The 14,230-nt window shown below is 48.5% G+C and overlaps 1 protein-coding gene across 1 annotated transcript; it reads right to left on the reverse strand.

The window, feature by feature from the left end:
• Window positions 1-152: 152 nt before the first annotated feature.
• Window positions 153-7,971, reverse strand: NAPSA (napsin A aspartic peptidase). The gene is made up of 9 exons (XM_081216939.1): window positions 7,696-7,971; window positions 4,140-4,281; window positions 3,921-4,044; window positions 3,610-3,728; window positions 3,054-3,253; window positions 1,641-1,763; window positions 1,289-1,433; window positions 646-744; window positions 153-446 (listed from the first exon to the last, which is right to left on the reverse strand). Exons 1-9 carry the CDS (start codon window positions 7,911-7,913, stop codon window positions 255-257), a joined length of 1,362 nt encoding a protein of 453 aa, XP_081073065.1. The 5' UTR covers window positions 7,914-7,971; the 3' UTR covers window positions 153-254.
• Between the last annotated feature and the right edge of the window lie 6,259 nt (window positions 7,972-14,230).

Here is a 14,230-nt window from a genome sequence, read left to right on the forward strand (position 1 = left end):
AGATCCCACATGCCGCGGAGCGGCTAGGCCCGTGAGCCATGGCCGCTGAGCCTGCGCGTCCGGAACCTGGGCTCCGCAACGGGAGAGGCCACAACAGTGAGAGGCCCGCGTACAGCAAAAAAAAAAAAAAAAAAAAAAGGAAGAGACCCAGGTAAGTTTAATAGAAATAGTGGATTTTTACTGAGTATCGGGGGATGCGCATGCGCGTAACCAGGGCCTCAACCGGAGAACTGCGCCTGCGCAAGCCCACCCCTTCACTGTCCTGCTCCACGAGCTCGAGCGCGCCCAAGCCCCACTCGCGCCCCGCTTTCCCTGTCGCCACGGTCGAAGACGACCACGTAGCTGCGCAAGAAGACATCACCGAGGATCCAGAGGGGCCCTGCGGGCGGAGGCATGTCCAGAGCCTGGAAGCCAGACAAGCAGAGACGGGCGCCACCCCGAGCAATCTACAAGGCGACAAGACGGATCACAGGTGTCGTGTCACGCCCACCGGTGTTCCTTCTTCCTAGGAGCCAGAGCTTCGCCCCACCCACTACCGTGGGCACTAGAAATGTTTATGTGGTCCCTGCTTGGCCCTAGTGATGTCTCACTCCCAGCCCCACCCTCTCAACGCGTCACTCTGACGTCATTGTGACTGCCACCTACCTGGATGATGTAGTCCTGGGCCGTGAGGTTAAACCAGACCCCGCCAAGGCGGAAGGAGACTGGGGGGAGCGTTGGGATTTTCGAGCACTGGATGAGGTACTGAGGGAAAAGAGGAGCAAGTAGAGACGAGGGGTTCCTTCTCTGCTCAAATTCTTTCCGTGACTCCCCAGTGCAACAGGGGAATGTCCGTTTTGGGCAGCTAGGTATTCAGGACCTTGTGTGGTCAGGCTCTGCTGTCTTCTGTAGCCTTATTGGCTTTTCCCTCACTCCTATATAGTTGTTGCCACTTCCCCTAGGCTCCCATTTGATCAACACCTCGTTTCCTCTAATTGAAAATCAAAAACTGGTGGCCCACGGGCCATACTGGGCCTATAGGTGTATGTAATTAGTCTTATACTAATTATAAGTTTACTCACTCTCATCGGTCCTGTCCCCGGAGTCACTTAGAGTAGACACTTGGGAGGTGTCCTTGCTTCCTCTCACTAACCCCCGGGCTCTCACTCACAAGGTCCAGTGCTTTCGGCCCGTGCATACCTCTTGGCCATGCGATTCCCACCCGCAGGCCGGAGCATCCTGCCCAATGTCCACCATTAAATCCCTGTTAGCCTCCCCAGCCCCCACCCACCAAACACCAGGTCCTCACCTCCCCCATTAGCAGGGGGACTCCCCCAGTGGCTGCCTGCAGGGCCCGGATCTCCTCAGTGGGTCCCGTGATGAGAGACGTTCCTGTGTCCAGAATGGCAGCACAGCCCCGGGCACAAAGAGTCAGCCCTGTGCCAACCTCCACACTGTGAGGCAGAAGGAGGCAGTCATTAGAGCCAGCATCCTAGGAGGCCAGACCCCCAGCCCCCTCCTCCTGCAGAGCCAGGAGTCCCGGCCCACAATCCCTCCTCCGTCAGACCTAGGAGTCTGGGTCCTCGGCTCCCTTCACCCCAGGACACTGGATTTTAGGCTCTAGCCCACTCCTCCCCGACCTAGGAGGCCACGGTCCTCACCGCTCCATGTGGATCTGCCAGTAGGCAGGGATCGTGACGGGCACAAAGGTGAGGGGTGGGATGTAGTGTGCTGGGTCCGAGCCACCCAGGACCAGCTCTCCGCCATCAGCTGCCTCAGGGTCCCTGCAGAAGCAGACAGCTGTAGGTGTCATGGGCATTTCTCCTGCCAGCCCCAGGAGTGGCCAAGGGAGGGACTTCGGCCAATGGGGTGGTGTCTGGGTTCCAGGTGGGATAGTGGGATGCAGGCAGGGCCTTGATGTTGGGACTGGAAGCAAGGCAAGAAGTGAAGAGAAATGGGGCTTTTCTTGGTGGAGGTTAGGATTTTAGGGGCTTGGGAGCTTCCTGAAGTGGGCATAGGACTTCTTGGTTTGACTGTAGAAGGTAGAGCTTTTGGTGGGAGTGGAGCATTGAGGTTTCTGAATTGGCCTTGGAAGGTGTGATTGTGAGGAATCAGTCTCCCCGAGTGGATGATGAGACTTTCTGAACTGCATGTCTAGAACTTCCGGGGAATTAGACTTCCTCAGTTGGCTGAGAATGATAGGAAGGGGGGGGGGGGCACTTCCTGGAAGTGTGGAAGGTCAGGATCTACTAAGAGGTGGGTGGGGGGATTCCCTGGCTGTTCAGTGGTTAGGACTCCGCCCTTCCACTGCAGGGGGCACAAGTTGCAGGAAAAAAAAGAGGTGGGTGGGACCTCCTGGGTTGGACGTCTGGATAACTGAAGGGACGTAGAATTTCCTGCCTGGAGACTACCTGGTTAACAGCTTGGGCTTTCTGAGCATAAGTTTTTTTTTTTTTTTTTTTTTTTTTTTTTTCTTTTTTTTTGCGGTATGCGGGCCTCTCACTGTTGTGGCCTCTCCCGTTGCGGAGCACAGGCTCCGGATGCGCAGGCCCAGCGGCCATGGCTCACGGGCCCAGCCGCTCCGCGGCATATGGGATCCTCCCAGACCGGGGCACGAACCCGTATCCCCTGCATCGGCAGGCGGACTCTCAACCACTGCGCCACCAGGGAGGCCCTGAGCATAAGTTTTAAGCTTCCTAAAAGGTAGATGTAACTTCTTAGATTAAAATGGGCAATTCCTGACTTCTGACATGTGTTCTCAAATGGAATTGGGATTTCTTTATGGTGAAGATGGGGTTTTTAAATTCAGTATTTGATTGGGTAGGGCATGGAATTTCCTGGTTTGAGTTTGAAACATGGAACGTTTTAAATGATGGTGAGTTTCTTTAGTAGGTCTTAAGGTGTTGCTTAGTAAGTGGAACCTATGAATAGGGTTCATGTGTTTCTTATATTGGGGCAGTGACTTCCTGAATGGAGAGTGGGACTTCCTTTATTGGGCAAGGGACTTCCTGAAGGAGGGCAGAACTTCCTTCTTGGGGCTAGGACTCAGAGGAAGGTAGGCCCTCCGCCATTACCTGTTGAGGCAGAAGGAGAAGACAGGCTTATCCAGAAGCCCCTGGTCCACCAGTCTGTCCAGCGGGGGCCGAACTCCTCCCACAGCCAGAACGGGAAAACCGAGGCCCAGTACCCCATCGAAGTGGGCAAATGTGAAGACCAGGCTGGGCTCCCACAGAGCCTCCCCAAAAATCACCGATGCACCTGTGATTCCCCCAATCTGGGGTAGATTCAAATGGAGTAAGTTACTTCCGGGAGGACATTACCTACACGTCTCTGAAGTCTCCCAAACCAAGGCATGAATCCCAGGTCTGGGGACATCTGTAAACAACTCCAACTGCCTAGGAAGCTTTGCCTCGTAACTTGAGAAGGCCCACCCCTGCCTGGGAAGCCCCGCCCCGCCCGGCCCCGCCCGGCCCCGCCCGGCCCTCTTCCCCAGGAAGCCCGGCCTTGCAATTCAAAAGCCCCATCCGTTTACCCAGGAGGCCCCGCCTCTTCAAGCCCCTCCCTAAACCAGATAATCTTAGAGACGGGCTTCTCCCAGGCTCAAGCCTTCCCGGGGCCAAGGTCACGCACAGTCAGCTTGTCCTCACTCAGGATGCCCTCTAGGCGGCCAGTTCCGTATTGAATGGCAAACTTGGTCCCATTGGGCCGGAAGGAGCTGGAGGCTTTGGGGTTGAAGCGGTGGTGGAGCCCTAGGTCAGAAGGTGAGGGAGCTGTCACTGGGGGAAAGAGGTCTCCCCAAGTGCCTCCTGCCTCTCCAGCCAACTCACCTGTGAGGGTGCGTTGGAAGAGAACAGGTCCTCAAAAACCCTTGGGAAGGCCGGGCCCAGCCCCCCTTCTCCCTTTACCCCCATTCAGCCTTATTCTCCCCCATGACAGCTCACAGCAGGGCAGACTGAAGAAGTGGCATCTCACGGACGGGACCCAGAGATTGGAGGAACCAGTGTCAAAGACGACAGAGAAGTTTTGGGGGGGCGTTCCCAGCCCAATTTCCCCATAATACTGGACCTGATGGCAAAACAGGAGAGGTCCTGGATGAAGAGCTTGACTTCAAGGGCAGGAAGGTTGGGGAAGGCGGGGGGCTGTGGGGGGCTGTGACTCACGTTCATGTAGTTGGAGAGAGGCACAAAGAAGTCCTTGTCCCCAGGGGATGGAGCCCCCAACCTGGGGGGCTCTGCTGGCTTATCCCATCCCCTCAGTGGGTTCAGGGCCCTGAGTCCAGTGTAGGCTCTGCGAAGTGGGATCCTGTGGGGGAAGGAGATACCAACAGCTAAGGAGCTACCCTTTCTGGAGATCCTCTATAACAGACTTCCCCAAATAGGATATAATGACAATGTAAGCATCTCCATGGCCCTATAGTAATAGTCATTACCAGAAACCCTACCAAACACCTACCAAACCACGATGACAAATTTCCCCAAAGATTCTACAAGAGTGCACCATTCCAAACAGGCTTTCCCCAAAACGTTTCAATAAAAGACCTTCCAAATTATGTAAAGTAAGCCATTCCGGAATGGACATACGCAAAGTTTTCCAAAGACCCTAACATATGCTGGGGTGGGGGGCCGCGGTGGTGGAGGGATGGATGGGGAGTTTGAGATTAGCAGATGCAGACTCTTATGTATATATCAATAGAATGGATAAACAACAAGGCCCTACTGCATAGCACAGGGAACTGTATTCAATATCCTGTGATAAACCATAATGGAAACGAATATATATATAGCATATATATCTGAATCACTTTGCTGTACAGTGGCAATTAACACAACATTGTAAATCAACTATACTTTAATAAAATAAACTTATAAAAATGCCCAAAACCCCAACATAAAACTAGCCTTTGCAAAAGCCCTTACATACTTTCAGCGCTGGGGGAAAAATGTAAGCACCAAATCCCAATTTTACTTTTTACAGTAAAATATATTCCAGATATATCAAATGTACATCACACTTAATGTGCAGTGTAAAATTATAAGAGCACTGGAAGTAAAGTTTCATGATTCTAGAAAAAGGAGGGCTTTTCTCAGAAAAGATGGGAAGATCAGGAATCATGGGAGAAATATTGATAAGGCTGTCTCTAAAATTTTAAACTTCTGTACACCCTTCCCCCAACATACAAAGTTAAAAGAGAAAAAAATCTAGTGGAAATAATTACAAGTTGTATGTCAAAGAGTTAGTATCTCTAAAATGCAAAGAGCTTCTACAAATAAATAAGATAAGCAACGCTGTGCTGGGAGGCACTTATTCATGAGTCTTATATTTCTGCAGAGACACAGACTGCCTATGTCCAGAGTGTCTTTTCACGGATTTTGTTTAGTGAACAGCCTTGGAAGACAGAGAGTGTCTCTCTCTGGAGCAAAGGGCAGGCAGGCATATGATCCATTATAAAAGATTCAAGCCTAGGGTTTCCCCTGCTGTAATGCACCTCACCACTTGTGCACATATCACCTGACTCCATTCCTTTCACCCTGTGGGAACCGAGGCTCCCAAAAAGGCTCCCAGAAATCTGGCACAAAACTGGCTACTACTATTGCTGGGAGTACTAAATTGTCCTTTGCCTCACACCTGGGAATCTTGTGTCTTCCACCAGCAGCCATGAAACTGTGGCAAACTAACTTTACAGTTCTTGACATTAAGTAGGAAAATGGTCAAAAGAAATAAGCAGGTAATTTTCAAAAGAATTGCAACTTCTAAACACATGGAAAGATGTTCAACCCTGATAGTTATCAAAGAAATGGGAATACCAAGAGTGAGAGACCTTTTCTTTTTCTTTCTTTCTTTTTCTTTTTCCCCCTGCAGATTGGCACAGAATTACCAATACTCACTGTTGGCTAGGAGGTTAGGAGGTGTAGATTGACACAAACTTTCTGGAGGATAGTTTGGTAACTTCATGAGTCAAAATTGGGAGTGCAGCTTTTAAGCCAATTAGTTTTAATTCTAGGAATTTCATCTGTAGGAGATCATTAGACAAGTGCACAAAGAAGTGTTTATGAGGACGTGCCTGATTTTGAAAACTGTTGTCCATGCAATGGCCAATGCTGGGTACATCTCAGCTCTGCTCTAAAACATGCCTCGGGCTTCCCTGGTGGCGCAGTGGTTGAGAGTCCGCCTGCCGATGCAGGGGACACGGGTTCATGCCCTGGTCCGGGAAGATCCCACATGCCGCGGAGCGGCTAGGCCTGTGAGCCATGGCCGCTGAGTCTGTGCATCCGGAGCCTGTGCTCCGCAACAGGAGAGGCCACAACAGTGAGAGGCCTGCGTACTGCAAAAAAAAAAAAAAAAAAAAAAAAAAAAAATTCCTAGAATGGAATCCATTCAGCCACTAAAAAGGGGAAAGTAGTTCTCTATGCCAGTGGTTTTGCAAAGTTGTTTTGAAGCAGAATCACCTAGAGCAGGGGTGATAGGAAAAGTTTTTTTGTAAAGGTTTTGCAGGCCATCTATCTCTGTTGCAACTACTCATTCTGTCAATATAGCACAAAAGCAGCCATAGGCAACATGTAAACAAATGAACATGGCTGAATTCCATTCAGCTTTATTTGCAAAAACAGCTGGTAGGCTGGACTTGGCTCTTGAGCTGAGTGTTTTGCCAATCCCTGACCTAGAGGGCTAGTTAAAATTTAGAACTGCTAAATTGCTTTTTTTCTTTTTCTTTTCTTTTCTTTTTTGGCCACACCATGCATCATGCAGGATCTTAATTACCCGACCAGGGATCAAACCCATGCCCTCTGCATTGGGAGTACGGAGTCTTAATCACTGGACCACCTGGGAAGTCCCTAGAACTGCTCATTTCTGATTGAGTAGGTCTAGGATGGAGCCTGAGGATCTGCATTTCTACCAAGTTCCTGGGGCCTGCTCAAGCGGATGTTGGTGGTCCTGAGTCGACTCAGAGAATCATTGCTTTTTGCGTTGATTTGGGAAGTGGCTATGATCTCTTAAGTTCAAACAGTAGGTTAGCAAACATCATATGCAGTAATCTTTTTGTACCTGCCTGTAGTTTCTCCTTGGGGCCCTGCCCCCCACATCTTTGCAGCCACCACCCATGACTTAGTCTTTGAGAGGCTTAAGAATGTGAAGTGGTGAAAAAGTGTTTCCTGGAAAAGTAGACCCCCCCCTCCCCTCATCAAGAGTTCCAGAGAGTGGAGAGAAGAGAGGAGAGGAAGGGAGAGATTGGGGGAGGCACCAGAGGTGGGGGGGAGGTCATAGGAGTCCCCAAAACGGAACTTCTTGAGACTTCAACAATTTGGAAGATGCGAATCTGGGGGAGTCTCAATTTAAATGTCACAGATCTGGGTCTCCAAGATCTGTTGGAAGACGGGTGTCACAGGTCTGGAGATCTCAGTACCATATCATCAAAGCTCAGGGTGGGATCAGCAGAGTTCTCCCAAAAAATGTGTACTAAGAAGATTGGGACGGTCCCCAACTAAGGGTCTCAGGGTGCAGGACCTTAGACTCAAAGGGCTTGGGTCTTACGAGATATCAGGGTGGACCCCTCAGGGGTGAGAGCCCAATTTGGAGATCTGGGAACCCAAAAGATAGGAGGAATCATGGATTGTGGGGTGTCAGGTTTGGGGGTCGCTGGACTGGGGAGCCCCAGACTTGAAGGGTAAGAGGGAGGGAGTCCGCCCCAGGTTTTGGGGTGGTGGGGGTCCCCATTACCGGATCAACGTGGCCCCAGTGGGCTCCATGGTCAGCAACGGTAGCAGCAGCAGCAGCAGTGGCAGAGACATCTCTGGGGACCCGTGTGGACCCAGGCGTCCTGCGGCTCCGTTTTCTGTCCCCGGAACCTGCGCCCTGTTCACTGCCCACTTCCAGGTTTGAGAGGTGCCTAAGACAGGAAGTTTCTTGGTGGGTGATGTGGGAGTGTTGGGTGGCATTTGGGGAGGAATGTGCCAAATACTTCGGTAGCGTCGCCGGCAGGATTGGCGTGCCTCACTCCCGACTTCCGTGGTGGTGGGGAGTCTCCCCCTCCCTTACCCGTTCTTTAGCTACTGTGGCTTTTACTTATAACTATCCCTTCAGATTTTCTGTGACTCATTAACCACAAGAGTTTTCTGGGGCAAACGAATGTATGGGCGGCGCGTTTGTGAAAGGATGGGGGAAGGAAGAGACGGTCAGGCTAGACGTCTTCTGCCCCATATTAAGTGGGACCTGCCAACGTGTCAGGACCCCTGACTCCTATTGTTTTATTTGGAAAACACTGAAACACACACACAAAAAGTCCATAGCCCTACCACCACTGAAGAAGCATAAAAATAATTTGCAGTGTCTCTCTGTCTGCCCCCTTTTCCATAATTAAGTTTCTCGAATATTTAGGAGCACCCAAAAACCCAGTTTAAAAGTGCCCTAGATTTCTGGGTACCACCCTCAAGAGATTCTGGCTCCAGAGGCCTGAGACAGAGCCCAAGAATCTGCCAGAAAAACAACTCATTTACATCATTTCAACTGTGTTAATGTTATTTCCATTTACAAGGACTGGGTAGACCTAGAGAAAAGCAAACTTGGGAGAGTGTACTAGTTAGTTAATGCTGTGTAAAAATCACCCCCAAACTGAGTGCTTTAAGACAGAAAGAATCATTTATTATTATTTTTGGGGGGCTTTCTGCGTTAAAGCTTTGAAAGTAGCTTGACCATGCAGTTCTGGCTCATAGGGTTGCAGACAGATGTCAGCTGAGGCTGCCATCATCTGAAGGCTTCAGTAAGGCCAGAGGATCCGCTTTCAAAATGGTTGGGGCCCCACCTCTTGAACTTGGGTTTCCTTTAGGATGTTGTAGCAGGAAAGTCCCTTAGGTAGATGCTGGAGGAAAGTGATCTTCAGGGTGGAGTTACAAAGAGGGAGGGCCTAGGACCCGCAAGTTTCAGGAAGCATCCTCAGCAGCACCACGGGAAGTGTGGGCATTCAGTGAAGAGGAATCCTAAAGGAACAAAGGCTTAAGCATTGTACAAATAATTATGCAAGAGAGAGAAGGAAATATTGCAAGACGGAGAGTTTTGAATAGGGAGAGGAGAAGGGATTCAGTGCCTAAGTGGAGGGGTTGGCCTCTTACAGATTGTCCACACATGGTCACGGGAGGGACAGCAGTGTACCTCTGAAGGTGAGCTACTGGTGTCCCTAAGGCAAGCATGGGGAAGTTTCTTTCTGATTGCTTCTATTTTTTTTAGCAAAAGAAGAAGTGAGAATGAAAAGGGCGAGGGCTGCGAGAGGTCTAGAGAAAGAAGATGAGAAAATGATTTCTTAGGGACTGGAGAAGAAAACTGTGGCAGCCTTGCAGTTTGGTTCTGAGTGTTTGCAGTCACACATCTGAAGTGTGTCCACTCACAAGCTCAGCTGGGTGAGAACAGGCACACAGACGCAGTGAATTCATTTTAACCAGAGTTGGGGTTTTGCCAGGCGAGTATGACCGAGGGAGAAAGAGTAAGGGCGTTAATGTTATTTGTGCAAGGGCACCATTATGGTGGTTGACCACAGAATCTATGTAGCCTAAGGAAGGGAGGACATGAGAGATGAGGGAAACAGGAAAAGAAGGGTAGGATCAAAGGATCAGAGGTACCAAAGGCATTACAGAATTGAAAGGCCCTATATGATTAGGCCTCATCCCCTCCTTGACATCATCTCTTCTCACTCCCCCTCCTTCACTCTTGGCTGTTCCTCAAACATCCCAGACATACTCCTGCCTCAGGGCCTTTGCACAGGCTGTTCTGTCCAAATGTTTTCCCTCCAGAAAACCTTACTCACTCCCTCTCCTCCTTCAAATCTTTGCTTAAATGCCACCTTCTTAGTGAAGTCTACCCTGTTTACCCTATTGAATATGTCAACCATCCTCCCCCGGAATTTCCAATCTCCTTTACCCTGATCTGTTTTTTCCCCATAGCACTTGACATCTTCTAACATTTCATTAACTGAAATTAACACGACATAATTAATGTCATCAGTAGTAAACCACATGCTTCTTAGAATCAGTGATACTTTTTTTTTTTTTTTTTGTGGTACGCGGGCCTCTCACTGTTGTGGCCTCTCCCGTTGCGGAGCACAGGCTCCGGACGCGCAGGCTCAGCGGCCATGGCTCACGGGCCCAGCCGCTCCGCGGCATGTGGGATCTTCCTGGACCGGGGCACGAACCCGTGTCCCCTGCATCAGCAGGCGGACTCTCAACCACTGCGCCACCAGGGAAGCCCAGTGATACTTTTTTATTTATTTATTTATTTATTTATTTTTGGCTGCATTGGGTCTTCATTGCTGCGCGCAGGCTTTCTCTAGTTGCTGCGAGCAGGGGCTACTTTTCGTTGCGGTGCGCAGGCTTCTCATTGCGGTGGCTTCTCTTGTTGAGGAGCTCGAGCTCTAGGCGCGCGGTCTTCAGTAGTTGTGGCCCACGGGCTCAGTAGTTGTGGCGCACGGGCTTAGTTGCTCCACGGCATGTGGGGTCTTCTCGGACCAGGGCTCAAACCCGTGTCCCCTGCACTGGCAGGCGGACTCTCGACCACTGCGCCACCAGGGAAGTCCCAGTGATACTTTCTATACTGGTAATTTACTTATTATCTTTAACATTTGTTTCCCCATTAGAATCTGATCTCCACAACATCAGGGATCTTGGTCTGTTTCACTTGCCATTCTGTCCTCAGCACCTAGGACAGCGCCTGGCATCTTGCAAAGGGTCAATAAATATTTTTAACAACCCACTTTGAGCACTTGTTGCGCTGAGGGATTTCCCTGACACAGCAGATGGAGGGCCAGTTTCTCTACAGTAACTCTCCCCACATCTCCCCCTCCTCTGTCTCAGCAGTCGGAATACTCAGTCTTTTTTTTTCTTTGCTTTTAAATTTTATTTATTTATTTATTTGTGGCTGCGTTGAGTCCTCGTTGCTTCGCGCAGGCTTTCTCTAGTTGCAGCGAGCGGGGGCTACTCTTCGTTGCGGTGCGCGGGCTTCTCATTGCGGTGGCTTCTCTTGTTGTGGAGCGCAGGCTCTATGCGCGCGGGCTTCACTAGTTGTCCCAGACCAGGGCTTGAACCCATGAACCCCTGCATTGGCAGGCGGGTTCTCAACCACTGTGCCACCAGGGAAGCCCGGAATACTCAGTCTTGACACCTCAGAGTCCCCCCTCAGACCGGATTTTGCATCTTCCGGCCCCAATTTTTTTTTGGCCGTGCTGCGCGGCATGCTGGATCTTAGTTCCCCGACCAGGGATCGAACCCGTGCCCCCTGCAGTGGGAGCAAGGAGTCTTGCCCACCGGACCACCAGGGAAGTCCCCGGTCCCAATTCTCTAAGATTAAGTGGTTTCTCAAAGGTCTTGCCTGCAAATCCGTAAATGCTCACACGGTGGTGGTATGGGCCTATTTTCTCAGACAAGATCCGCTCTTTCACAACCCACCTCCCCCCCATCAGTGTCTTCTTTTTCTTTAAAGAGTTCTAGTTTATGATTTAGTCAAACTCTAGGAATTATACTCGTAACAGGTAGAAATGTAAAGCCTTGTGATTATTCTCTATTCAGTAAGGGGAAAAATATTTTCTTTTTGAAAAATATTTTCTGATCAGTCTATTTTACATGAATTCTGATAATACAGTTTCATTTGTTTTTCCACATAAACTTCCCGAAAATGTTTTTAAAAATTAGTATACGCGCTACAAAAATGGTTGACTCTATACGCATCGTTTTTACATTGACAATAATATTTGATCAACTTTCTTGTAGTTATGAACCAGTCTCTTAATTCAACTTAATTTACTGAGATCCAACAAGTATTTATTAAGCACCTTCCCCAAGGCAGCAATTTGTTTTGAAAAAAATTTAATTTTTAAACTTTACCTTCCTCCCTGGTTTCTTGAGCTGAAATCCTGGAACACATGGGTCTCTTTCAAGCCTCCCTGCTTTTGTCCCTGTGTTTCCCGTTGCCTGAAATGGTGACACAAAGAAGTCAGGTAAGTTAGTCCTCTCTGACTGCCCCCTGCCTAAGGTAGCTGGGAGATGTATTCCGAACACAATCAGCAAACGAGACCTGGATCACCCGTATTCTGTCTAATAGTGGTTTGTAACCGGGTCGACTTCCAACACCAGACCAGGAGCCCTCGAGGTAAGTCTCAGGCCTGACACCTTTCTCCAGACTCAGAACAATCAAGCCTCAAGATTCGACTGGATAAAGAGTTACTAGATTCTTCCTTTCTTTCTTCCTTTTTTTCTTTTTGGAGATTGTCCTTTTTTTTTTTTTTTTTTTTTTACTTTTTAAGGAATGTTTGTGACAACTGTATATAATTTTCAAGGTTAATGACATATTGATTCACAATAATGAAAGTCTCCTTTATCTACGTATTAGTGTCCTGAAGGTAGCTTAATTTACATAATCATAAATTACATTTTAACTGTCTTCATGAGCTTGTTCACCATTTGATGAAAACATAAACGGTAATTTTATTTGGGCTCAATTGTGTACATACTGCATTTATGCAGCATTAGAAAATAGCATTTAGGGGACTTCCTGGTGGTCCAATGGGTAAGACTCCTCACTGCCAACTCAGGGAGCCCGGGTTCGATCCCTGGTCGGGAAATAGATCCCACATGCTGCAACTATCCGCGCGTGCTGCCTCCAACACCCTGCGCAGCCAAAATAAGTAAATAAATAAATATCTTTTTAAGTTAAAAGAAAAAAGAAAATAGCATTTTAATCTAACCAGCAAGTTAGGCTCATTACAAAAAATAAGAATATTGGTTAAAACTCTTTTCTTTTTTTAATTTTAATTTTAATTGTTTTGGCTGCGCCGCGTGGCATGCGGGATCTTAGTTCTCCGACCAAGGATGGGACCTACGCCCCCTGCAGTGGACGCGCTGGAGTCTTAACCACTGGACCGCCAGGGAAGTCCCTTCTAGACTTTTCGTGGCGGGGTGGGGGGGCGGCGGGCGTGGGTTGAAGCTCCAGACACCTTGGAGTCAGCCTCCAGGCCTGGCTTTCGCTCACTGCCCTTATTACTTTTGCGGGAGTTCCACTGGCCAGAACCGAGTCACGTGATCACACCTAGCTGCAAGGGCAGGTGGGAAATGTAGTCCACTTGTGTCACCCTGGACAAGGGACTGTTTTTTGTGAATTCTCAGCCAGTGTTGAACACATTTAGCCCACAGGTCCTCATGATTGGATCTGTGTTCCCTCTATGATCTTATCTTGTATCTTCATCCCACCCTACACAGCTCCAGCCATTCTGGCCTTCTTTGCCTGTTTTAGAACAAGCCAAAAGTATTCCTACCTTGTCTTACTGATAAGTTTATTAAGAGTTGGTCAGGGGATTTCCCTGGTGGTATAGTGGTTAAGGTAAAGCGCTTCCACTGCTGTGACCCAGGGTTCAATCCCTGGTTGGGAAACTGAGATCCCGCAAGCCATGCTGCCAAGATGAAAAAAAAAAAAAAAACACAACAACAACTAAACAAACAAAAAAAGACTTGGTCATAATTTTGGAAAAATTGCATCACCCACTACAACACTGCCAGAGACATTTGAGTTGATGATATAGCATTCCTGCGTCAGACTGCACTGTAGCTTTCAAATTCACAGTAATTCTATATTTTGAAGAAAGATTTGGCTGCCATATTTTTTCTGTCATCCACCTTTGTTGATGTAAATATCATTTTGTTACAGACTAGCTGTTACCCCTGAACCCACAGACCACAGTGAGGCCAAACAAACCAAAACATGGGAGTTTGGAGCAGAGAAAGGTTTATTGCAGGGCAATGCAAGAACAGGTGGCGCACCTTCCAACCTTGAACTCCCCAAAGGGTTTCAGCAAAGTATTTTTTAAAAATTTTAATCTTATATTGGAGTATAGTTGATTAACAACGTTGTGTTATTTTCAGGTATACAGCAAAGTGATTCAGTTATACATACACATGTATCTATTCTTTTTCAAATTCTTTTCCCATTTAGGTGATTACAGAATATTGAGCAGAGTTCCCTGTGCTATACAGTAGGTCCTTGTTGGTTATCTATTTTAAATACTAGTGTGTACATGTCAATCCCAAACTCCCAATCTATCCCTCCCCCCTCATTTTTAAAAAAAATAAATTTACTTATTTATTTACTTTTGGCTGCGTTGGGTCTTGGTTGCTGCATGCAGGCTTTCTCTAGTTGCGGCGAGTGGGGGCTGCTCTTCGTTGCAGTGGGTGGGCTTCTCATTGTGGTGGCTTCACTTGTTGTGGAGCATGGGCTCTAGGCG

The sequence above is a fragment of the Mesoplodon bidens genome, assembly GCF_964165515.1.
Source record: "Mesoplodon bidens genome assembly, chromosome: 18".
Taxonomy (NCBI): Eukaryota; Metazoa; Chordata; class Mammalia; order Artiodactyla; family Ziphiidae; genus Mesoplodon; species Mesoplodon bidens.